The sequence below is a fragment of the Antedon mediterranea genome, chromosome 1 (genome assembly GCF_964355755.1).
Source record: "Antedon mediterranea chromosome 1, ecAntMedi1.1, whole genome shotgun sequence".
Lineage (NCBI taxonomy): Eukaryota > Metazoa > Echinodermata > Crinoidea > Comatulida > Antedonidae > Antedon > Antedon mediterranea.
This window is the reverse complement of record NC_092670.1, coordinates 34,352,904-34,380,026: the sequence shown is the minus strand read 5'-3', so window position 1 is coordinate 34,380,026 and position 27,123 is coordinate 34,352,904. Positions and strand designations below refer to the sequence as shown.

The 27,123-nt window shown below is 41.2% G+C and overlaps 1 protein-coding gene across 2 annotated transcripts; it reads right to left on the bottom strand.

Annotated features, from left to right (window-relative positions):
• Nucleotides 1-66: 66 nt before the first annotated feature.
• LOC140060524 (double-stranded RNA-binding protein Staufen homolog 2-like) lies at nt 67-27,055 on the bottom strand. Of its 2 annotated transcripts, none has more exons than XM_072107883.1 (13): nt 26,878-27,055; nt 8,077-8,333; nt 7,385-7,890; nt 6,836-6,995; nt 6,218-6,263; nt 5,538-5,626; nt 4,854-5,075; nt 3,658-3,810; nt 3,077-3,232; nt 2,682-2,733; nt 2,141-2,209; nt 1,453-1,688; nt 67-1,279 (listed from the first exon to the last, which is right to left on the bottom strand). In XM_072107883.1, exons 2-13 carry the CDS (start codon nt 8,317-8,319, stop codon nt 1,121-1,123), a joined length of 2,091 nt encoding a protein of 696 aa, XP_071963984.1. In that variant the 5' UTR covers nt 8,320-8,333; nt 26,878-27,055; the 3' UTR covers nt 67-1,120. The 2 variants fall into 2 exon arrangements, with proteins under 2 accessions (XP_071963984.1, XP_071963267.1); XM_072107166.1 differs by having other exon boundaries at nt 71-1,279; nt 2,141-2,212.
• Between the last annotated feature and the right edge of the window lie 68 nt (nt 27,056-27,123).

Below are 27,123 nucleotides of genomic sequence, written 5' to 3'. Positions count from 1 at the left end.
ATAGCGCCTTCTATAATGTCCCATATTACGTCTTAATTATTCTAATGAATTATTCATGATTTTTGCCTTAACTGCATAGGGGAAAAAATGCCTCCGAGCCCCCAGACATCATATGTTATGGTGACTCTGTTGCTTTTGGGGTCGAATAAATAAATGAAATGACAAACTAAAATAAAAACCTGTACAAGTTTCCGACATGCATGCCTGACGACAATTTCTGACTTTATTTTTACATTTGTAACATGCTATAGTAACCTTCAAATATAATTGCTTATAATAAAATGTATTCTTAAAGTAATAAAGCAGGTTTGTATTAAAATAATAAGAGTAAAACAATTCAATTGCAAATAAATAATTCTTAAACAAATAATCTTACAATTGATAAATTTCTAATTAAAAATGATTGAATCATTGGTTATCATTCAAAGAATGGTAATTTTATTCTGTTCTTTCTTTCATAGCGGATACTATAGCAGGTGTTCTCAACAGTTTCTATCGTGGACCAGATTGTAATATACAAATAATCTTGCAGGCTAGATATACTGTACTGTAGAGTGTAGGGTCACATGGGGCGAGGACAGTGGCTATGAGCGCTCACTGGCTAAACCCAGGGGCCCCGGAGCTTATAGGGGTCCCTGAGCAGTGCCAAGTAGAAAAAACGGGCATTAAAATATGTAGAAAAAGGCTAAAAGCATCCGAGGCCTCTAGCGTTGGAGGGCCACTTGGGGTTCCTAAACTAGGGGCATCAGGCCTGTGCGTTACGAACTGGAATCTCATGGGTTTAGGGATATTAATTAGCAGTTGCTCTTTGCGGGCCATATGAATTTCACTCGTAGGCTGAACTTGACCCAAAGGTTATCTCTGTTGAGAACACCTGTGTTATAGTTTGTTTCTAATCTATCAGAATCTTCAAATTTACTTTTTCAACTTACGTATGTTGACAAACTATTTACATGTTAGTAAACATCCTGTACGTGTGTTTCTACTTTACTACAAGGTCAAAGGTTAATTACAATAGTATGGTCATATTTTGATATATTATATGTAATGAATGAAACAAGCAAGCATGCACCAATTTCAACTTTGAGAACATGTTACTAAATTTCACTGGAAAACTCTTTTATGGCATTTCGTGCTGTTTGTCCATTTCAGAAAGCAACTTCAGGGCAGTCATTGACGCTGCGTCGTGTGATGCCTCAGTGGTCGGGCCGGATCCGTGGGCAACTAGTTTTGGGCTAGTGGTGACGGACACAAGTGACATAAACTCAGATTTGTTGCTCTGCAATATAAAAAATGTTGTTTAGCAACAGTGAGTAAAAAAAAATTAACTCATACAAAAATGAGAGAAACAAGATATTTATGTAATTTGAAAAAAATATTTTTGGGTAAAATATATGACCTTTGTTACTGCAGTAAAGCATCAAGTACTGCAGTAAACACAATTTTAAATACCTTTGGAAAGTCTTGAAAGTGAACGCCTAGTCCTTGAAGTTGACCTAAATATTCTAGCTGAGTTTTAGGGCGCACCAACTTTGCGTCTTCATCTAAGCCTATAGTATGTGATTTACCAGCTTTGATTAGTTCTGCCGCCGTCTCAGAGTGTCCGTTTGTCAGCAGTTCACGTGCGATCACTGCGGTCGTCTGCGACTGCTTGTTGTTGGATGATACTGGCGGTACACGGTTAATACCTAAAAAAATGTTTAATTGTTTTTTTTTATATAATCTTAAAAAACATTTTTGGCATATATTGACACTCAAGGAAAAAAGAATTTAGTCTACACTATCAAACTTTATGTGACAAAAATATGTGATGTGCCCATATGATGATGTCATATTACTACCAAATTTGGGCAAATCACACTTTTTTTGTGAAACTAGTTTGATAGCGTAGACAGAACTTAAGGTTTAATGCTCTATATCTGGCTCACAAGATTATTTTGTAAATTACAAACTTGCCTACAATACAACACTGTTGAGAACCTCTAAGTATACACTCTAAAACTATGTCTATACTATCAAACGTTATGTGAAAAAATTTGCCCAAATATGGTAGTGATATGACATCATCGTGTCCATATAAGGGCACATCACATTTTGTTGTCACATAAAGTTTGATTACTACTGTACTATAAGCGTATACCTGCAAATCCTGGCGAGGTCATTCCAGGTAACATTGGAAGCAGTCCTGGTACAAGCCCATGGGATCGTCCTGCTGTATACAAATAACAACGAAATAATCAATTGAATAAAGGTTAACAAAAACAAACAAGCATAATACTAAATATGCAAGATTTACCATTATGAAGATTTTTTTTTCTAGTGCAATTTGGATTTTGGGATAAAGCTCTGTCTACACTATCAAACTATTTTGACCAAAAAAATTTGATGTTTCCAAATATTGTATTATATGGTGTCATTGTGTCCATTACAATTTTTTTTTCACATAAAGTTTGATAGTGTAGAAGCTCTGTTTACACTATCAAACTATTTTGGACAAAAAAGTGTGATGTGCCCATATATGGTATTATATGATGTCATTGTGTCCATTATGGGACATTTTTGTCACATAAAGTGTGATAGTGTAGACAGAGCTTAATAAGCTATAATGGTAAAAATCACATTTTAACTATCATATAATTAACATTTATACAAAACACAATTCTATGGTGGTTTTAAAATACCTTTTGCATCTGCAGCAAATGTAACTTTCCTGTCTGCTTTTTCATCTTTTGTCTAAAATAGAATGATACATCAATACATTTTATGAGTTGACCTTCCAATTCAATAAATACAATATATTCTACAGGGTTCATAATAATAATAAATTTCCTAAAACCAATTTCTCACAAAATTTAACAATGCAAGCAAACATTTATTCAAATCTAGTTTTTTATAACTTTACTCCTCTGACAAAAATCCAATAAGGCAGATAATACATCAATTGTAGATTTAGGTCATAGGTCATGAAATGTTATACTATCAAGGTTTTGTAAACAACGATAACAATAACTGCTTTTTGCCTTTAGAATTGGAAAGGTGTATTAAGGTATTTAGAAATTAAGAAAAAGGTCTTTACCCCTGTTTCTGCTGATGCCTTCTTCAGTGCTGGCCGGACACTTGGCACTTGTTCGCTTTCGTATCCCATAAGTCTCAGCATTTCCTCTGCCGCAGCTTTCTTGGCTGTTTTTTTGGTTGGTCCCACACCTGTGCACTTGTGAGGGCCAGCCATACACTATATTAGGACAAATTACTGGAATTAATAATTGTGTAAGGAATATATACAAGAGGAGGGGAGAAGAAAAATTACTTCTCAATTTGCCATAATTAATTTCAGTAGTCTTTATAAAAAGTATTTCATTATTATTAGTTTTGTAGTTTCGTGTGTGTCATGAAACGAAAGGCTAACCATGCTGTGTTTTGAAACCTTTACGAACATAGTCATTTATTTGTCTATTGCGTTTTGCTGTGGGTTTCGTATACTATTATGTCAAATCATAATTTTGCATAGTTTGTATATCTGTATTATTTATCTCGATTTCTGTACGTCAGTAATTGTAAAGAAAATGGTGGTGAAAAAAAGAGGGGAAGGGGGAAGGGTCGGAGGAAGAATGAGGGTGGTGATGGAATAGAGGGTGGCAGCACGGATTGAATTTCTACCTGAATTGTGAACTCTCGTCTTCTAACAGGCAACTTTTTTTCTTGAATCACTGAAAACATGGCCTCTACTTTCTTCTCTTGTTTCTGAAGAATCTGGACAAGTCGGCTGATGGGATTGAGGGCAGCATTTAGCTCAGGACTTGTAGCAGCAGCCTATTGATAGAATATACAAAATATTGAATATTGTACAATATTTATTTTTTATAGTACATCAAATAGCAGTCTAAAGCTCTCTCTACACTATCAAACTAGTTTGACAAAAATAGTGTGATGTGCCTGAATATGGTAGTGATATGGCATCATCATGTCCATATATGGGCACAGCGCATTTTTTTTTCACATAAAGTTTGATAGTGTAGAAAGACAACATGTGAATGTGCCTATATATGGACATGATGATGTTATTTATATCACTAAAAAATGTAGACATATCACTATCATATTTGGTACTAATAATATAAGCAAGCATATGAACTACTTCACTACCATCCACTCTATTACATTCTCATGCCACTTTGTTGTTTGTTTATTTAAGGGATTATTTCGACCTATTTCTACTGCAGTTACTGCAGTTTGTTTGTTTGTTTCATTTATTTATTTTCCACACATTGAACAAAAGGAACAGATATATGAACTATAAGAAAAGAAAAAAGAAGACAATGTGTGAAAGGAGATCAAAATAAGTAAAAATTACTTTAAGCATTGACCACCTGAACAGTTGTCGACATGACAAGAAAACTAATAAATCTAAATAATTGGCGACAAAAAAATATTATAAGGAAAAAAATATATAAAAAACATTGAATATTATCAAGTAATTATGCCAAAAAAGTTAAAACTAACTAATAAGTGGTTATTTACTGTAAAATCAACAAAACAGATCTCAAAAAAGATAAATTAGGAAATGTAGTTGTTAATTAGTGATTGCTTATACTGTAGGTGATTTTAAAACTGGCTACGGACATCTTGGATTTCAGCTGAATTGGTAGTTGTTCCCATAATTTGGGGCCAAGTAAATACACCTTTTGATTTTTGTTTCAATGTAGATGTTACTGCAATAAACAGTATGTATGAGGTATTAGTTGAAAAAAGCGCTTGCTAATTAATTGGATAAGAAGGTTAATGAGTTACTGCAGTAATGCAGCAGAATAATTTTGGAAAAATAAAAAATAATTAAGGAAAAAATATATACTAACTTTAGAAATAGACTTGGTTTTCTTGCTTTTCTTTGGAAAGCGTGGCCTAGGCCTGTACAGAGTTGTTACCCTTGGTAGAGTGCATAGCTTCTTTAGCATAGCATTTGCTGCAATGTGCTTGGCCTGTTTCTTTGACAGCCCTTCTCCTTCACATACAAAATCACCGCAGGTACACTTCATCCTAAACTTTTTCATGTGTGCGGGACCAGACTCGTCAAGTACCTGTAACAATGGAAAACATAAATATTACACTTGGGCTGTGTTCGAACTTTAAACTAAATTACATGTGTAACTAAATTACACTTAGGGCTAACCAGACGAACTGTTTGAACTACAACAAATTTACAAATGTAAACAAATTTACCTAGCAGTAGCTAGGTCATATTTCGTGCACCTTATTACACGAATAAGGTCAAATTGCTCCTTATCAGCTGGCGGTTTAAGGTGTTAATTGAAAAATCCACCTCATGAGTTAGGTTTTTGCAACAGCTGATTTATCTTAAAATTTACACCACACGTGACCTTTACATGTGTAAATTGTAAAGTCTGAATGAACTCTTATTGTCAAACCAAGAGCTTTCAATTACTGTGAGCCAATTCCCATCCTAAAACCCTTTCGAACAATAAACCCCCTAGGGTGGCTATTCCAATAAATGTTTAAATATGTCAACAATGATAACTTACTTCAAACTGTACATTGAGATTATGTGGGTGAGCAAGTTCATAGACTAGACTGATCTCAGACTTCCCTGGTTCAGCTACTTCACATGAAGCTAAAAAAAAAAAACACCAAAAGTAACATTAATTCTAAAAAGGATAAAAATTTATCACAGTAACAAGCCTGTAGCCCGTTTTTACACAAAAAGGGGAAAGATATTTAGGCCTACACCTAGTAGATGGATATAATTTGCCGGCTGGCTAGGTAGAATTGGCCATAACATTGTCATAAGTTAGGCCTATTTACTAAAACTTTCACTGCTCGTCTCTAGTTTGAAAATGGCACTTAATTAAAGCAAAAGGGATTTTTTTTCGAACCCTACAAACTCCTTGGCTACAGGTTGAGTGATTGGAATTTATAATTAATACCATAATTGGTCAGATGCTCAGTATATACAGCTATTCATTTATGTGACTTTACATGCTGTGGCCACAATCAATAAATTCAGCAGTATGTGGACATGTTATATAGTTTGAGGTGAAATTAATTGAGTGGCTCCCACAATTTGTTTCAAATACACTGTGTCTGCTCCTTAACTACTACAATGGTAATAACAAGTTTCGCCATTTGTGGTACGTTAAAATTCTTTTGTACTAGGCTCCTCACTATTTATCTACATTGTTTTACTAAGTTGACATAGTCTTACCAACAGCTGTTTCAGTCTGCACATCACAGGATGCCGTGCTTGTAGCCTATAAAACATGATAAACAACATTAGGTAAGTTGGAGTGCTACTTGGCTAGATGTTGTCCTTTCATGTAAAAGCCTGTTAAGCTGTCTACACTATCAAACTAGTGTGATATGCCCAAATATGGTAGTGATATATATGTAGGTATTTATTCATAAAAACAGTTTAGAGAGTAGTAGCCCATTCCCAAACTTCATCATCAGGTTATCTCTTCTGGCTTCAAGGGAACATAATCCAGACATGGATAAAACATTTTCATAACTGATGTAATTAGCACCGTAAATACATCTTAGAGCTCTCTTCTGTACCTTTTAAATTCTAAAACATTGGATATTGGTTAATGAGCTATGCCACAAGGGACACGCACATTCCAAAACTGGACGTATGTACGTAAAGCCCAAATATGGTAGTGTTATGACGTCATCATGTCCATTATTGCCATATAACATTTATTTGTCACATACAGTTTGATGGTGTAGACAGAGCTTTAGGAAGAGGTTGTTGCTGCCTACACTCTTAGTTTCCCCACGCCACTGTAACAGCCATGACAATGGGCCCAGAATTCATATCAATTACCTGGTCTTTAGTAAGAGTTGTGACATCTTCTCCAGCTTCTTTAAGGTCATGCAAGGCCTTGGTAGCAGCATTCTGTTTGGCTTCTTTCATGTTTCGGCCCTCTCCAGTATATTCTTTACTGGCTATGTTTAAAACAACGCTAAATGTGCGTGGAGGATGCCTGAAAATTTTATTTTAAATAATTTCATAGAAACTGATATAATTTATGAATAAAAATTATACATTTACCACAAAAACACAAAAAGATAATTTGTCATTTAAGCAGCTAGGGATGTAATAAGAGAATTGGGTTTTGATCTCACAAAGTAAAAAGTGGGGTGGAAAAAACAATTTTGTCAGGTATTTAGAAGTTTCTTAGGTAGGTGCTGTGTTAAAACTGGGCCTAGGGTAGAGACTTTCTTATACGGTGGGAACCAAATGGTCTTCAATAATCGCTAACAAAAACCCTGCTTATATAGTTACCTTTGTCACTTTTTTTCCTTGACCTTTTGTTTTTATTTGTTCTGTTATTAAGTATTGGTCAAATAAATCAATAAAATTCTGCCGTACCTGTATACACCGCGTGGATGTGGATGACGATAGCTGGAATAGTACACCTGCTGCTGATGATGCGAAGGTGTATATGGATAGACATGTGATTGAACACCGCCACCGCCATCGATTTGCGTGGATGGCACAGTTGAATAATTAATGGGTACACCTTTCTTCATGCTGTATCCATTCAGTAACACGGTGGCAGTCAACGCATCCGGGTTTGGATTGAACTTGTGAGGGCGCGAGGAAGGCGGTCTGGGCAATGGTTTCGGAAGAGTTGATTCCATCAAAGCTTGTTTGGCTGCTTCGTGCTGAGCTTTTTTAATACTTGAACCAGTGGCTTCATATTTCTTATCACCAAGACATAGTTGTACTCTGAAGACTTTTAAGTGTGGAGGTCCTGTTTGGTCTGTTAGTTCGTACTTTGGTTGAAGCCGGTTAAAGCGGGCTAGTTCGTTTAGAAGGCACATAGGCGTCTTCTCTTTGGGGTTTGCCATCTGAGGACCCATCTCAGTTGGAACCTATAAAAAAAGCATGAAAACTAATTTAAAACAATGCGAGAGTCCATGTAAAAAAAAACATAGATTCTATTGCAATTCAACTGTGCAAAATAACAAATATTCTTAAATCCAGTATTTATATAATGTAAAAAGCACTTTAAATTGTTTGAAGCCTAATTTGGAATTTTTTAAATAAAAGAAACTAACAACAACATCTTTGCTTGCTTCTGTGAGGTTGGTGCTCAAACTTGTTGGACTCGCAGCAGGCCGAGTGGCTGCCGCAGCCATCTCGGTCGGACCTTGCAACACTGAACTGTTGTTGTCTGGTGTTGCCTGTCCTGGCAACACTGTGTTAACAGTAGCAGGTGTTGTATGATTGGACAACATTATGCTGTTATTAACATGGTGTATTGCCTGGCTTGTCTGCTTGGTTCCAAGGAATTGAGACATTATTTCTCTATTCACTACAAATAAAATTAAGATAAATTCTTTATTGTCATGAACACAAGCATAGGCAAACATGACATTTGGTTTCCGGATGCTTAAAAACGCAATAACATACAACACTGAATGAACCATATTACAGAGAAAAACTGTCATTTTAACAAAAAATACATAAATTAAATGTGCATAAAATTAAAAATTAATAAAAAAAAAACCATCAATATTATCATTAATAATATTATTAAGTTATAAAGCGCCGTGAAGTTGGTTACTTATTCCTTATTCGACATTCGTCAATGGAAGTTGGTTCCTTATTCGACGTTCGACATTCGCTAGGCTAGGCCAAAATTTCGAAAATGATAATTTCCCAGCGGTAAATATGCCGTGCGCCACCAACCAATCTCCTGCTGTTACTTATTCACTTATTCCCTATTCGACATTCATTCGTGAAGTTGGTTCCTTATTCGACGTTCGCTAGGCCGCGGCCGACCGGCTGGCCCAAATTCGTACCAAAGTAGACCTAGTGTAGATGTACCTATTTTATCACAGATTTACAATTTTTTAGTTCCGATATTACGACCATACCAACGCTTCCTGGCATTCCAGAAATGTGCCACTTGCCCCGGCCCAGTGCGGGCAAGTACGGATTTTAAAGCAATTTAAAATGCGTATTTTTAGTGTTTTTTACTAAGTATTAATAGCACCACTTTTAAAGTGGAAATATGACCACACCCCGACGCCTCGGGCCGGGTTCACAATAGTATAGATTGATGTAGAATGGTCCTGACATACCATAAATGTGCCACCTGCCACGGCCCAGCAGTGCGGGCAAGTACGTGTTTTAAAGCAATTTCAAAGAGTATTTTTACCAATAATTTCCTAAGAATTAATAGCACCACTTTTAAAGTGGCCATATGACCACACCCCGACGCCTCGGGCCGGGTTCACGATAGTATAGATTGACGTAGAATGGTCCTGGCATTCCAGAAATATGCCACTTGCCCCGGCCCAGTGCGGGCAAGTACGTGTTTTAAAGCAATTTAAAATGCGTATTTTTAGCATTAATTTAGTAAACACCACTTTTAAAGTGGCCATATGACCACACCCCGACGCCTCGGGCCGGGTACACAATAGTATAGATTGACGTAGTATTGTCCTGGCATTCCAGAAATGTGCCAATTGCCCCGGCCCAGTTCGGGCAAGTACGTGTTTTAAAGCCATTTAAAATGCGTATATTTAGTGTTTTTTTACTAAGTATTAACAGCACTACTTTTAAAGTTGCAATATGACCACACCCCGACGCCTCGGGCCGGGTTCACAATAGTATGGATTGACGTAGAATGGTCCTGACATTCCAGAAATGTGCCACTTGCCCCGGACCAGTGCGGGCAAGTACGTGTTTTAAAGCAATTTAAAATGCGTATTTTTAGCATTAATTTAGTAAACACCACTTTTAAAGTGGCCATATGACCACACCCCGACGCCTCGGGCCGGGAACACAATAGTATAGATTGACGTAGTATGGTCCTGGCATTCCAGAAATATGCCACTTGCCCCGGCCCAGTGCGGGCAAGTACGGATTTTAAAGCAATTTAAAATGCGAATTTTTAGCATTAATTTAGTAAACACCACTTTTAAAGTGGCCATATGACCACACCCCGACGCCTCGGGCCGGGTACACAATAGTATAGATTGACGTAGTATGGTCCTGGCATTCCATAAATGTGCTACTTGCCCCGGCCAAGTGCGGGCAAGTACGTGTTTTAAAGCAATTTAAAATGCGTATATTTAGTTTTTTTTTTCTAAGTATTAATAGCACCACTTTCAAAGTGGCAATATGACCACACCCCGACGCCTCGGGCCGGGTTCACGATAGTATAGATTGACGTAGAATGGTCCTGGCATTCCAGAAATGTTCCACTTGCCTCGGCTCAGTGCGGGCAAGTACGTGTTTTAAAGCAATTTAAAATGCGTATTTTTAGCATTAATTTAGTAAACACCACTTTTAAAGTGGCCATATGACCACACCCCGACGCCTCGGGCGGCCGGGTTCACAATAGTATGGATTGACGTAGAATGGTCCTGACATTCCAGAAATGTGCCACTTGCCCCGGCCCAGTGCGGGCAAGTACGTGTTTTAAAGCAATTTAAAATGCGTATTTTTAGCATTAATTTAGTAAACACCACTTTTAAAGTGGCCATATGACCAAGTGGCACATTTCTAGAAAGTCTGGACCTTTCTACGTCAATCCATACTATTGTGAACCCGGCCCGAGGCGTCGGGGTGTGGTCATATTGCCACTTTAAAAGTGGTGCTATTAATACTTAGTAAAATAACACAAAAAATACGCATTTTAAATTGCTTTAAAATCCGTACTTGCCCGCACTGGGCCGGGGCAAGTGGCACATTTCTGGAAAGCCAGGACCATACGACGTCAATCTATACTATTGTGTACCCGGCCCGAGGCGTCGGGGTGTGGTCATATGGCCACTTTAAAAGTGGTGTTTACTAAATTAATGCTAAAAATACGCATTTTAAATTGCTTTAAAATCCGTACTTGCCCGCACTGGGCCGGGTCAAGTGGCATATTTCTGGAATGCCAGGACCATACTACGTCAATCTATACTATTGTGTTCCCGGCCCGAGGCGTCGGGGTGTGGTCATATGGCCACTTTAAATGTGGTGCTATTAATTCTTAGTAAATTAATGCTAAAAATACGCATTTGAAATTGCTTTTAAACACGTACTTGCCCGCACTGGGCCGGGGCAAGTGGAACATTTATGGAATGCCAGGACCATTCTACATCAATCTATACTATTGTGAACCCGACCTGAGGCGTCGGGGTGTGGTCATATGGCCACTTTAAAAGTGGTGTTTACTAAATTAATGCTAAAAATACGCATTTTAAATTGCTTTAAAATCCGTACTTGCCCGCACTGGGCCGGGGCAAGTGGCACATTTCTGGAAAGCCAGGACCATACTACGTCAATCTATACTATTGTGTACCCGGCCCGAGGCGTCGGGGTGTGGTCATATGGCCACTTTAAATGTGGTGCTATTAATTCTTAGTAAATTAATGCTAAAAATACACATTTGAAATTGCTTTTAAACACGTACTTGCCCGCACTGGGCCGGGGCAAGTGGTACATTTCTGGAATGCCAGGACCATACTACGTCAATCTATACTATTGTGTACCCGACCTGAGGCGTTGGGGTGTGGTCATATGGCCACTTTAAAAGTGGTGTTTACTAAATTAATGCTAAAAATACGCATTTTAAATTGCTTTAAAACACGTACTTGCCCGCACTGGGCCGGAGCAAGTGGTACATTTCTTGAATGCCAGGACCATACTACGTCAATCTATACTATCCCTAACCCGACCCGAGGCGTCGGTGTGTGGTCATATTGCCACTTTAAAAGTGGTGCTTTTAATACTTAGTAAAATAACACTAAAAATACGCATTTTAAATTGCTTTAAAACCCGTACTTGCCCGCACTGGGCCGGGGCAAGTGGCACATTTCTGGAAAGCCAGGACCATACGACGTCAATCTATACTATTGTGTACCCGGCCCGAGGCGTCGGGGTGTGGTCATATGGCCACTTTAAAAGTGGTGCTATTAATACTTAGTAAAATAAGACTAAAAATACACATTTTAAATTGCTTTAAAACACGTACTTGCCCGCACTGGGCCGGGGCAAGTGGCACATTTCTAGAAAGTCTGGACCTTTCTACGTCAATCCATACTATTGTGAACCCGGCCCGAGGCGTCGGGGTGTGGTCATATTGCCACTTTAAAAGTGGTGCTATTAATACTTAGTAAAATAACACTAAAAATACGCATTTTATATTGCTTTAAAATCCGTACTTGCCCGCACTGGGCCGGGCCAAGTGGCACATTTCTGGAAAGCCAGGACCATACGACGTCAATCTATACTATTGTGTACCCGGCCCGAGGCGTCGGGGTGTGGTCATATGGCCACTTTAAAAGTGGTGTTTACTAAATTAATGCTAAAAATACGCATTTTAAATTGCTTTAAAATCCGTACTTGCCCGCACTGGGCCGGGGCAAGTGGCATATTTCTGGAATGCCAGGACCATACTACGTCAATCTATACTATTGTGTTCCCGGCCCGAGGCGTTGGGGTGTGATCATATGGCCACTTTAAAAGTGGTGCTATTAATTCTTAGTAAATTAATGCTAAAAATACACATTTGAAATTGCTTTTAAACACGTACTTGCCCGCACTGGGCCGGGGCAAGTGGTACATTTCTGGAATGCCAGGACCATACTACGTCAATCTATACTATTGTGTACCCGACCTGAGGCGTTGGGGTGTGGTCATATGGCCACTTTGAAAGTGGTGTTTACTAAATTAATGCTAAAAATACGCATTTTAAATTGCTTTAAAACACGTACTTGCCCGCACTGGGCCGGGGCAAGTGGTACATTTCTTGAATGCCAGGACCATACTACGTCAATCTATACTATCGTGAACCCGACCCGAGGCGTCGGTGTGTGGTCATATTGCCACTTTAAAAGTGGTGCTTTTAATACTTAGTAAAATAACACTAAAAATACGCATTTTAAATTGCTTTAAAACCCGTACTTGCCCGCACTGGGCCGGGGCAAGTGGCACATTTCTGGAATGCCAGGACCAAATTACGTCAATCTATATTATTGTGTACCCGGCCCGAGGCGTCGGGGTGTGGTCATATGGCCACTTTAAAAGTGGTGCTATTAATACTTAGTAAAATAAGACTAAAAATACACATTTTAAATTGCTTTAAAACACGTACTTGCCCGCACTGGGCCGGGGCAAGTGGCACATTTCTAGAAAGTCTGGACCTTTCTACGTCAATCCATACTATTGTGAACCCGGCCCGAGGCGTCGGGGTGTGGTCATATTGCACTTTAAAAGTGGTGCTATTAATACTTAGTAAAATAACACTAAAAATACGCATTTTAAATTGCTTTAAAATCCGTACTTGCCCGCACTGGGCCGAGGCAAGTGGCACATTTCTGGAAAGCCAGGACCATACGACGTCAATCTATACTATTGTGTACCCGGCCCGAGGCGTCGGGGTGTGGTCATATGGCCACTATAAAAGTGGTGCTATTAATACTTAGTAAAATAAGACTAAAAATACACATTTTAAATTGCTTTAAAACACGTACTTGCCCGCACTGGGCCGGGGCAAGTGGCACATTTCTAGAAAGTCTGGACCTTTCTACGTCAATCCATACTATTGTGAACCCGGCCCGAGGCGTCGGGGTGTGGTCATATTGCCACTTTAAAAGTGGTGCTATTAATACTTAGTAAAATAACACTAAAAATACGCATTTTATATTGCTTTAAAATCCGTACTTGCCCGCACTGGGCCGGGCCAAGTGGCACATTTCTGGAAAGCCAGGACCATACGACGTCAATCTATACTATTGTGTACCCGGCCCGAGGCGTCGGGGTGTGGTCATATGGCCACTTTAAAAGTGGTGTTTACTAAATTAATGCTAAAAATACGCATTTTAAATTGCTTTAAAATCCGTACTTGCCCGCACTGGGCCGGGGCAAGTGGTACATTTCTGGAATGCCAGGACCATACTACGTCAATCTATACTATTGTGTACCCGACCTGAGGCGTTGGGGTGTGGTCATATGGCCACTTTAAAAGTGGTGTTTACTAAATTAATGCTAAAAATACGCATTTTAAATTGCTTTAAAACACGTACTTGCCCGCACTGGGCCGGGGCAAGTGGTACATTTCTTGAATGCCAGGACCATACTACGTCAATCTATACTATCGTGAACCCGACCCGAGGCGTCGGTGTGTGGTCATATTGCCACTTTAAAAGTGGTGCTTTTAATACTTAGTAAAATAACACTAAAAATACGCATTTTAAATTGCTTTAAAACCCGTACTTGCCCGCACTGGGCCGGGGCAAGTGGCACATTTCTGGAATGCCAGGACCAAATTACGTCAATCTATATTATTGTGTACCTGGCCCGAGGCGTCGGGGTGTGGTCATATGGCCACTTTAAAAGTGGTGCTATTAATACTTAGTAAAATAAGACTAAAAATACACATTTTAAATTGCTTTAAAACACGTACTTGCCCGCACTGGGCCGGGGCAAGTGGCACATTTCTAGAAAGTCTGGACCTTTCTACGTCAATCCATACTATTGTGAACCCGGCCCGAGGCGTCGGGGTGTGGTCATATTGCACTTTAAAAGTGGTGCTATTAATACTTAGTAAAATAACACTAAAAATACGCATTTTAAATTGCTTTAAAATCCGTACTTGCCCGCACTGGGCCGAGGCAAGTGGCACATTTCTAGAAAGTCTGGACCTTTCTACGTCAATCCATACTATTGTGAACCCGGCCCGAGGCGTCGGGGTGTGGTCATATTGCCACTTTAAAAGTGGTGCTATTAATACTTAGTAAAATAACACTAAAAATACGCATTTTATATTGCTTTAAAATCCGTACTTGCCCGCACTGGGCCGGGCCAAGTGGCACATTTCTGGAAAGCCAGGACCATACGACGTCAATCTATACTATTGTGTACCCGGCCCGAGGCGTCGGGGTGTGGTCATATGGCCACTTTAAAAGTGGTGTTTACTAAATTAATGCTAAAAATACGCATTTTAAATTGCTTTAAAATCCGTACTTGCCCGCACTGGGCCGGGGCAAGTGGCATATTTCTGGAATGCCAGGACCATACTACGTCAATCTATACTATTGTGTTCCCGGCCCGAGGCGTCGGGGTGTGGTCATATGGCCACTTTAAATGTGGTGCTATTAATTCTTAGTAAATTAATGCTAAAAATACGCATTTGAAATTGCTTTTAAACACGTACTTGCCCGCACTGGGCCGGGGCAAGTGGCACATTTCTGGAAAGCCAGGACCATACTACGTCAATCTATACTATTGTGTACCCGGCCCGAGGCGTCGGGGTGTGGTCATATGGCCACTTTAAAAGTGGTGTTTACTAAATTAATGCTAAAAATACGCATTTTAAATTCCTTTAAAATCCGTACTTGCTCGCACTGGGCCGGGGCAAGTGGCATATTTCTGGAATGCCAGGACCATACTACGTCAATCTATACTATTGTGTTCCCGGCCCGAGGCGTCGGGGTGTGGTCATATGGCCACTTTAAATGTGGTGCTATTAATTCTTAGTAAATTAATGCTAAAAATACGCATTTGAAATTGCTTTTAAACACTTACTTGCCCGTACTGGGCCGGGGCAAGTGGCACATTTATGGAATGCCAGGACCATTCTACATCAATCTATACTATTGTGAACCCGACCCGAGGCGTCGGGGTGTGGTCATATGGCCACTTTAAAAGTGGTGCTATTAATTCTTAGTAAATTTTTGCTAAAAATACGCATTAAAAAATTGCTTAAAACACGTACTTGCACGCACTGGGCCGGGGCAAGTGGCACATTTCTGGAAAGCCAGGACCATACTACGTCAATCTATACTATTGTGTACCCGGCCCGAGGCGTCGGGGTGTGGTCATATTGCCACTTTAAAAGTGGTGCTATTAATACTTAGTAAAATAACACTAAAAATACGCATTTTAAATTGCTTTAAAACCCGTACTTGCCCGCACTGGGCCGGGGCAAGTGGCACATTTCTGGAATGCCAGGACCATACTACGTCAATCTATATTATTGTGTACCCGGCCTGAGGCGTCGGGGTGTGGTCATATGGCCACTTTAAATGTGGTGCTATTAATATTTAGTAAAATAACACTAAAAATACGCATTTTAAATTGCTTTAAAACACGTACTTGCCCGCACTGGGCCGGGGCAAGTGGCACATTTCTGAAATTTCCGGACCATTCTACGTCAATCCATACTATTGTGTACCCGGCCCGAGGCGTCGGGGTGTGGTCATATTGCCACTTTAAAATTGGTGCTATTAATACTTAGTAAAATAACACTAAAAACACGCATTTTAAATTGCTTTAAAATCCGCACTTGCCCGCACTGGGCCGGGGCAAGTGGCACATTTCTGGAAAGCCAGGACCATACTACGTCAATCTATACTATTGTGTACCCGGCCCGAGGCGTCGGGGTGTGGTCATATGGCCACTTTAAAAGTCGTGTTTACTAAATTAATGCTAAAAATACGCATTTTAAATTGCTTTAAAATCCGTACTTGCCCGCACTGGGCCGGGGCAAGTGGCATATTTCTGGAATGCCAGGACCATACTACGTTAATCTATACTATTGTGTTCCCGGCCCGAGGCGTCGGGGTGTGGTCATATGGCCACTTTAAATGTGGTGCTATTAATATTTAGTAAAATAACACTAAAAATACGCATTTTAAATTGCTTTAAAACACGTACTTGCCCGCACTGGGCCGGGGCAAGTGGCACATTTCTGAAATGTCCGGACCATTCTACGTCAATCCATACTATTGTGTACCCGGCCCGAGGCGTCGGGGTGTGGTCATATTGCCACTTTAAAATTGGTGCTATTAATACTTAGTAAAATAACACTAAAAACACGCATTTTAAATTGCTTTAAAATCCGTACTTGCCCGCACTGGGCCGGGGCAAGTGGCACATTTCTGGAAAGCCGGGACCATACTACGTCAATCTATACTATTGTGTACCCGGCCCGAGGCGTCGGGGTGTGGTCATATGGCCACTTTAAAAGTCGTGTTTACTAAATTAATGCTAAAAATACGCATTTTAAATTGCTTTAAAATCCGTACTTGCCCGCACTGGGCCGGGGCAAGTGGCATATTTCTGGAATGCCAGGACCATACTACGTTAATCTATACTATTGTGTTCCCGGCCCGAGGCGTCGGGGTGTGGTCATATGGCCACTTTAAATGTGGTGCTATTAATTCTTAGTAAATTTAATGCTAAAAATACGCATTTGAAATTGCTTTTAAACACGTACTTGCCCGCACTGGGCCGGGGCAAGTGGCACATTTCTGGAAAGCCAGGACCATACTAAGTCAATCTATACTATTGTGTACCCGGCCCGAGGCGTCGGGGTGTGGTCATATGGCCACTTTAAAAGTGATGTTTACTAAATTAATGCTAAAAATACGCATTTTAAATTGCTTTAAAATCCGTACTTGCTCGCACTGGGCCGGGGCAAGTGGCATATTTCTGGAATGCCAGGACCATACTACGTCAATCTATACTATTGTGTTCCCGGCCCGAGGTGTCGGGGTGTGGTCATATGGCCACTTTAAATGTGGTGCTATTAATTCTTAGTAAATTAATGCTAAAAATACGCATTTGAAATTGCTTTTAAACACTTACTTGCCCGTACTGGGCCGGGGCAAGTGGCACATTTATGGAATGCCAGGACCATTCTACATCAATCTATACTATTATGAACCCGACCCGAAGCGTCGGGGTGTGGTCATATGGCCACTTTAAAAGTGGTGCTATTAATTCTTAGTAAATTAATGCTAAAAATACACATTTGAAATTGCTTTTAAACACGTACTTGCCCGCACTGGGCCGGGGCAAGTGGTACATTTCTGGAATGCCAGGACCATACTACGTCAATCTATACTATTGTGTACCCGACCTGAGGCGTTGGGGTGTGGTCATATGGCCACTTTAAAAGTGGTGTTTACTAAATTAATGCTAAAAATACGCATTTTAAATTGCTTTAAAACACGTACTTGCCCGCACTGGGCCGGGGCAAGTGGTACATTTCTTGAATGCCAGGACCATACTACGTCAATCTATACTATTGTGTACCCGACCTGAGGCGTTGGGGTGTGGTCATATGGCCACTTTAAAAGTGGTGTTTACTAAATTAATGCTAAAAATACGCATTTTAAATTGCTTTAAAACCCGTACTTGCCCGCACTGGGCCGGGGCAAGTGGCACATTTCTGGAATGCCAGGACCATACTACGTCAATCTATACTATTGTGTACCCGGCCCGAGGCGTCGGGGTGTGGTCATATTGCCACTTTAAAAGTGGTGCTATTAATACTTAGTAAAATAACACTAAAAATACGCATTTTAAATTGCTTTAAAACCCGTACTTGCCCGCACTGGGCCGGGGCAAGTGGCACATTTCTGGAATGCCAGGACCATACTACGTCAATCTATATTATTGTGTACCCGGCCCGAGGCGTCGGGGTGTGGTCATATGGCCACTTTAAATGTGGTGCTATTAATATTTAGTAAAATAACACTAAAAATACGCATTTTAAATTGCTTTAAAACACGTACTTGCCCGCACTGGGCCGGGGCAAGTGGCACATTTCTGAAATGTCCGGACCATTCTACGTCAATCCATACTATTGTGTACCCGGCCCGAGGCGTCGGGGTGTGGTCATATTGCCACTTTAAAATTGGTGCTATTAATACTTAGTAAAATAACACTAAAAACACGCATTTTAAATTGCTTTAAAATCCGTACTTGCCCGCACTGGGCCGGGGCAAGTGGCACATTTCTGGAAAGCCAGGACCATACTACGTCAATCTATACTATTGTGTACCCGGCCCGAGGCGTCGGGGTGTGGTCATATGGCCACTTTAAAAGTCATGTTTACTAAATTAATGCTAAAAATACGCATTTTAAATTGCTTTAAAATCCGTACTTGCCCGCACTGGGCCGGGGCAAGTGGCACATTTCTGAAATGCCAGGACCATACTACGTCAATCTATACTATTGTGTTCCCGGCCCGAGGCGTCGGGGTGTGGTCATATGGCCACTTTAAATGTGGTGCTATTAATTCTTAGTAAATTAATGCTAAAAATACGCATTTGAAATTGCTTTTAAACACTTACTTGCCCGTACTGGGCCGGGGCAAGTGGCACATTTATGGAATGCCAGGACCATTCTACATCAATCTATACTATTGTGAACCCGACCCGAGGCGTCGGGGTGTGGTCATATGGCCACTTTAAAAGTGGTGCTATTAATTCTTAGTAAATTTTTGCTAAAAATACGCATTTGAAATTGCTTTAAAACACGTACTTGCACGCACTGGGCCGGGGCAAGTGGCACATTTCTGGAAAGCCAGGACCATACTACGTCAATCTATACTATTGTGTACCCGGCCCGAGGCGTCGGGGTGTGGTCATATTGCCACTTTAAAAGTGGTGCTATTAATACTTAGTAAAATAACACTAAAAATACGCATTTTAAATTGCTTTAAAACCCGTACTTGCCCGCACTGGGCCGGGGCAAGTGGCACATTTCTGGAATGCCAGAACCATACTACGTCAATCTATATTATTGTGTACCCGGCCCGAGGCGTCGGGGTGTGGTCATATGGCCACTTTAAATGTGGTGCTATTAATATTTAGTAAAATAACACTAAAAATACGCATTTTAAAATGCTTTAAAACACGTACTTGCCCGCACTGGGCCGGGGCAAGTGGCACATTTCTGAAATGTCCGGACCATTCTACGTCAATCCATACTATTGTGTACCCGGCCCGAGGCGTCGGGGTGTGGTCATATTGCCACTTTAAAATTGGTGCTATTAATACTTAGTAAAATAACACTAAAAACACGCATTTTAAATTGCTTTAAAATCCGCACTTGCCCGCACTGGGCCGGGGCAAGTGGCACATTTCTGGAAAGCCAGGATCATACTACGTCAATCTATACTATTGTGTACCCGGCCCGAGGCGTCGGGGTGTGGTCATATGGCCACTTTAAAAGTCGTGTTTACTAAATTAATGCTAAAAATACGCATTTTAAATTGCTTTAAAATCCGTACTTGCCCGCACTGGGCCGGGGCAAGTGGCATATTTCTGGAATGCCAGGACCATACTACGTTAATCTATACTATTGTGTTCCCGGCCCGAGGCGTCGGGGTGTGGTCGTATGGCCACTTTAAATGTGGTGCTATTAATATTTAGTAAAATAACACTAAAAATACGCATTTTAAATTGCTTTAAAACACGTACTTGCCCGCACTGGGCCGGGGCAAGTGGCACATTTCTGAAATGTCCGGACCATTCTACGTCAATCCATACTATTGTGTACCCGGCCCGAGGCGTCGGGGTGTGGTCATATTGCCACTTTAAAATTGGTGCTATTAATACTTAGTAAAATAACACTAAAAACACGCATTTTAAATTGCTTTAAAATCCGCACTTGCCCGCACTGGGCCGGGGCAAGTGGCACATTTCTGGAAAGCCAGGGCCATACTACGTCAATCTATACTATTGTGTACCCGGCCCGAGGCGTCGGGGTTTGGTCATATGGCCACTTTAAAAGTCGTGTTTACTAAATTAATGCTAAAAATACGCATTTTAAATTGCTTTAAAATCCGTACTTGCCCGCACTGGGCCGGGGCAAGTGGCATATTTCTGGAATGCCAGGACCATACTACGTTAATCTATACTATTGTGTTCCCGGCCCGAGGCGTCGGGGTGTGGTCATATGGCCACTTTAAATGTGGTGCTATTAATTCTTAGTAAATTAATGCTAAAAATACGCATTTGAAATTGCTTTTAAACACTTACTTGCCCGTACTGGGCCGGGGCAAGTGGCACATTTATGGAATGCCAGGACCATTCTACATCAATCTATACTATTATGAACCCGACCCGAAGCGTCGGGGTGTGGTCATATGGCCACTTTAAAAGTGGTGCTATTAATTCTTAGTAAATTAATGCTAAAAATACACATTTGAAATTGCTTTTAAACACGTACTTGCCCGCACTGGGCCGGGGCAAGTGGTACATTTCTGGAATGCCAGGACCATACTACGTCAATCTATACTATTGTGTACCCGACCTGAGGCGTTGGGGTGTGGTCATATGGCCACTTTAAAAGTGGTGTTTACTAAATTAATGCTAAAAATACGCATTTTAAATTGCTTTAAAACACGTACTTGCCCGCACTGGGCCGGGGCAAGTGGTACATTTCTTGAATGCCAGGACCATACTACGTCAATCTATACTATTGTGTACCCGACCTGAGGCGTTGGGGTGTGGTCATATGGCCACTTTAAAAGTGGTGTTTACTAAATTAATGCTAAAAATACGCATTTTAAATTGCTTTAAAACCCGTACTTGCCCGCACTGGGCCGGGGCAAGTGGCACATTTCTGGAATGCCAGGACCATACTACGTCAATCTATACTATTGTGTACCCGGCCCGAGGCGTCGGGGTGTGGTCATATTGCCACTTTAAAAGTGGTGCTATTAATACTTAGTAAAATAACACTAAAAATACGCATTTTAAATTGCTTTAAAACCCGTACTTGCCCGCACTGGGCCGGGGCAAGTGGCACATTTCTGGAATGCCAGGACCATACTACGTCAATCTATATTATTGTGTACCCGGCCCGAGGCGTCGGGGTGTGGTCATATGGCCACTTTAAATGTGGTGCTATTAATATTTAGTAAAATAACACTAAAAATACGCATTTTAAATTGCTTTAAAACACGTACTTGCCCGCACTGGGCCGGGGCAAGTGGCACATTTCTGAAATGTCCGGACCATTCTACGTCAATCCATACTATTGTGTACCCGGCCCGAGGCGTCGGGGTGTGGTCATATTGCCACTTTAAAATTGGTGCTATTAATACTTAGTAAAATAACACTAAAAACACGCATTTTAAATTGCTTTAAAATCCGTACTTGCCCGCACTGGGCCGGGGCAAGTGGCACATTTCTGGAAAGCCAGGACCATACTACGTCAATCTATACTATTGTGTACCCGGCCCGAGGCGTCGGGGTGTGGTCATATGGCCACTTTAAAAGTCGTGTTTACTAAATTAATGCTAAAAATACGCATTTTAAATTGCTTTAAAATCCGTACTTGCCCGCACTGGGCCGGGGCAAGCGGCATATTTCTGGAATGCCAGGACCATACTACGTTAATCTATACTATTGTGTTCCCGGCCCGAGGCGTCGGGGTTTGGTCATATGGCCACTTTAAATGTGGTGCTATTAATTCTTAGTAAATTAATGCTAAAAATACGCATTTGAAATTGCTTTTAAACACGTACTTGCCCGCACTGGGCCGGGGCAAGTGGCACATTTCTGGAAAGCCAAGACCATACTAAGTCAATCTATACTATTGTGTACCCGGCCCGAGGCGTCGGGGTGTGGTCATATGGCCACTTTATAAGTGGTGTTTCCTAAATTAATGCTAAAAATACGCATTTTAAATTGCTTTAAAATCCGTCCTTGCTCGCACTGGGCCGGGGCAAGTGGCATATTTCTGGAATGCCAGGACCATACTACGTCAATCTATACTATTGTGTTCCCGGCCCGAGGCGTCGGGGTGTGGTCATATGGCCACTTTAAATGTGGTGCTATTAATTCTTAGTAAATAAATGCTAAAAATACGCATTTGAAATTGCTTTTAAACACTTACTTGCCCGTACTGGGCCGGGGCAAGTGGCACATTTATGGAATGCCAGGACCATTCTACATCAATCTATACTATTATGAACCCGACCCGAAGCGTCGGGGTGTGGTCATATGGCCACTTTAAAAGTGGTGCTATTAATTCTTAGTAAATTAATGCTAAAAATACACATTTGAAATTGCTTTTAAACACGTACTTGCCCGCACTGGGCCGGGGCAAGTGGTACATTTCTGGAATGCCAGGACCATACTACGTCAATCTATACTATTGTGTACCCGACCTGAGGCGTTGGGGTGTGGTCATATGGCCACTTTAAAAGTGGTGTTTACTAAATTAATGCTAAAAATACGCATTTTAAATTGCTTTAAAACCCGTACTTGCCCGCACTGGGCCGGGGCAAGTGGCACATTTCTGGAATGCCAGGACCATACTACGTCAATCTATATTATTGTGTACCCGGCCCGAGGCGTCGGGGTGTGGTCATATGGCCACTTTAAATGTGGTGCTATTAATATTTAGTAAAATAACACTAAAAATACGCATTTTAAATTGCTTTAAAACACGTACTTGCCTGCACTGGGCCGGGGCAAGTGGCACATTTCTGAAATGTCCGGACCATTCTACGTCAATCCATACTATTGTGTACCCGGCCCGAGGCGTCGGGGTGTGGTCATATTGCCACTTTAAAATTGGTGCTATTAATACTTAGTAAAATAACACTAAAAACACGCATTTTAAATTGCTTTAAAATCCGTACTTGCCCGCACTGGGCCGGGGCAAGTGGCACATTTCTGGAAAGCCAGGACCATACTACGTCAATCTATACTATTGTGTACCCGGCCCGAGGCGTCGGGGTGTGGTCATATGGCCACTTTAAAAGTGGTGTTTACTAAATTAATGCTAAAAATACGCATTTTAAATTGCTTTAAAATCCGTACTTGTCCGCACTGGGCCGGGGCAAGTGGCATATTTCTGGAATGCCAGGACAATACTACGTTAATCTATACTATTGTGTTCCCGGCCCGAGGCGTCGGGGTGTGGTCATATGGCCACTTTAAATGTGGTGCTATTAATTCTTAGTAAATTAATGCTAAAAATACGCATTTGAAATTGCTTTTAAACACGTACTTGCCCGCACTGGGCCGGGGCAAGTGGCACATTTATGGAATGCCAGGACCATTCTACATCAATCTATACTATTGTGAACCCGACCCGAGGCGTCGGGGTGTGGTCATATGGCCACTTAAAAATGGTGTTTACTAAATTAATGCTAAAAATACGCATTTTAAATTGCTTTAAAATCCGTACTTGCCCGCACTGGGCCGGGGCAAGTGGCACATTTCTGGAATGCCAGGACCATTCTACGTCAATCTATACTATTGTGTTCCCGGCCCGAGGCGTTGGGGTGTGATCATATGGCCACTTTAAAAGTGGTGCTATTAATTCTTAGTAAATTAATGCTAAAAATACACATTTGAAATTGCTTTTAAACACGTACTTGCCCGCACTGGGCCGGGGCAAGTGGTACATTTCTGGAATGCCAGGACCATACTACGTCAATCTATACTATTGTGTACCCGACCTGAGGCGTTGGGGTGCGGTCATATGGCCACTTTGAAAGTGGTGTTTACTAAATTAATGCTAAAAATACGCATTTTAAATTGCTTTAAAACACGTACTTGCCCGCACTGGGCCGGGGCAAGTGGTACATTTCTTGAATGCCAGGACCATACTACGTCAATCTATACTATCGTGAACCCGACCCGAGGCGTCGGTGTGTGGTCATATTGCCACTTTAAAAGTGGTGCTTTTAATACTTAGTAAAATAACACTAAAAATACGCATTTTAAATTGCTTTAAAACCCATACTTGCCCGCACTGGGCCTGGGCAAGTGGCACATTTCTGGAATGCCAGGACCAAATTACGTCAATCTATATTATTGTGTACCCGCCCCGAGGCGTCGGGGTGTGGTCATATGGCCACTTTAAAAGTGGTGCTATTAATACTTAGTAAAATAAGACTAAAAATACACATTTTAAATTGCTTTAAAACACGTACTTGCCCGCACTGGGCCGGGGCAAGTGGCACATTTCTGGAATGTCCGGACCATTCTACGTCAATCCATACTATTGTGTACCCGGCCCGAGGCGTCGGGGTGTGGTCATATGGCCACTTTAAAAGTGGTGTTTACTAAATTAATGCTAAAAATACGCATTTTAAATTGCTTTAAAATCCGTACTTGCCCGCACTGGGCCGGGGCAAGTGGCATATTTCTGGAATGCCAGGACCATACTACGTTAATCTATACTATTGTGTTCCCGGCCCGAGGCGTCGGGGTGTGGTCATATGGCCACTTTAAATGTGGTGCTATTAATTCTTAGTAAATTAATGCTAAAAATACGCATTTGAAATTGCTTTTAAACACGTACTTGCCCGCACTGGGCCGGGGCAAGTGGCACATTTCTGGAAAGCCAGGACCATACTAAGTCAATCTATACTATTGTGTACCCGGCCCGAGGCGTCGGGGTGTGGTCATATGGCCACTTTAAAAGTGGTGTTTACTAAATTAATGCTAAAAATACGCATTTGAAATTGCTTTTAAACACGTACTTGCCCGCACTGGGCCGGGGCAAGTGGCACATTTCTGGAAAGTCAGGACCACACTACGTCAATCTATACTATTGTGTACCCGGCCCGAGGCGTCGGGGTGTGGTCATATGGCCACTTTAAAAGTGGTGTTTACTAAATTAATTCTAAAAATACGCATTTTAAATTGCTTTAAAATCCGTACTTGCCCGCACTGGGCCGGGGCAAGTGGCATATTTCTGGAATGCTAGGACCATACTACGTCAATCTATACTATTGTGTTCCCGGCCCGAGGCGTCGGGGTGTGGTCATATGGCCACTTTAAATGTGGTGCTATTAATTCTTAGTAAATTAATGCTAAAAATACGCATTTGAAATTGCTTTTAAACATTTACTTGCCCGCACTGGGCCGGGGCAAGTGGCACATTTCTGGAAAGCCAGGACCATACTAAGTCAATCTATACTATTGTGTACCCGGCCCGAGGCGTCGGGGTGTGGTCATATTGCCACTTTAAAAGTGGTGCTATTAATACTTAGTAAAATAACACTAAAAATACGCATTTTAAATTGCTTTAAAACCCGTACTTGCCCGCACTGGGCCGGGGCAAGTGGCACATTTCTGGAAAGTCAGGACCACACTACGTCAATCTATACTATTGTGTACTCGGCCCGAGGCGTCGGGGTGTGGTCATATGGCCACTTTAAAAGTGGTGCTATTAATTCTTAGTAAATTATTGCTAAAATACGCATTTGAAATTGCTTTAAAACACGTACTTGCCCGCACTGGGCTGGGGCAGGTGGCACATTTCTGGAATGCCAGGACCATACTACGTCAATCTATACTATTGTGTACCCGACGCGAGGCGTCGGTGTGTGGTCATATGGCCACTTTAAAAGTGGTGTTTACTAAATTAATGCTAAAAATACGCATTTTAAATTGCTTTAAAATCCGTACTTGCCCGATCATCTGGGTCGGGGCAAGTGGCACATTTCTGGAATTCCAGGACCATACTACGTCAATCTATACTATTGTGAACCCGGCCCGAGGCGTTGGTATGGTCGTAATATCGGAACTAAAAAATGTAAATCTGTGATAAAATAGGTACATCTACACTAGGTCTACTTTGGTACGAATTTGGGCCAGCCGGTCGGCCGCGGCCTAGCGAACGTCGAATAAGGAACCAACTTCACGAATGAATGTCGAATAGGGAATAAGTAACAGCAGGAGATTGGTTGGTGGCGCACGGCATATTTACCGCTGGGAAATTATCATTTTCGAAATTTTGGCCTAGCCTAGCGAATGTCGAACGTCGAATAAGGAACCAACTTCCATTGACGAATGTCGAATAAGGAATAAGTAACCAACTTCACGGCGCTAAGTTATAAACAAATGACTAGGGCCTAGGCTACCTACATCATGTTACACATCGAAGGATGGAGTATACAAGATTTGTTATTTAGTCTAAATTGATGGATAGTTTTACCTAGGCCTAGCTAGGCTAGATATAGAAGAATGGTAGGCTATGCGAATACCGGCTATACTAAATGAACGGTAGGGTGGAGGAGAGGATCAGAAGAAGGATGGCCGGGTCAAGCCTTTTGTTTCAATCTCATTTTTTCAATTTTAAAAACTCACCTTTTAACGTTTAGGTATCAAAACCTTGTAACCAAGTGTGCAGCACTCCCTAACCTTCGTTTATAGTGAAATTGTGAAGGCTGGGAATGGCAAACTCGAAAGAAAATGCCAGAAGTTTTTATATCCTCGAATCAAGTCACGCTGTCCTTTTTCGATTCCCCACCTCGTCGGTTATATAGCCATATGATAATTTGTTGCCGACGAAATAAAAAAACTCACACATTTTATAAATAAACTTAAACAAAC

Excerpts from the sequence above, each read along its gene's own strand:
- LOC140060524 (XM_072107166.1), bottom strand. The coding sequence starts at position 8,319 with ATGTCTCAATTCCTTGGAACCAAGCAGACAAGCCAGGCAATACACCAT. Across the intron at positions 7,891-8,076 it reads AAGCAAGCAAAGATGTTGTT|GTTCCAACTGAGATGGGTCC; the intron begins GTTAGTTTCTTT and ends CTTTTTTTATAG. Across the intron at positions 1,689-2,140 it reads GACCTCGCCAGGATTTGCAG|GTATTAACCGTGTACCGCCA; the intron begins GTATACGCTTAT and ends ACATTTTTTTAG.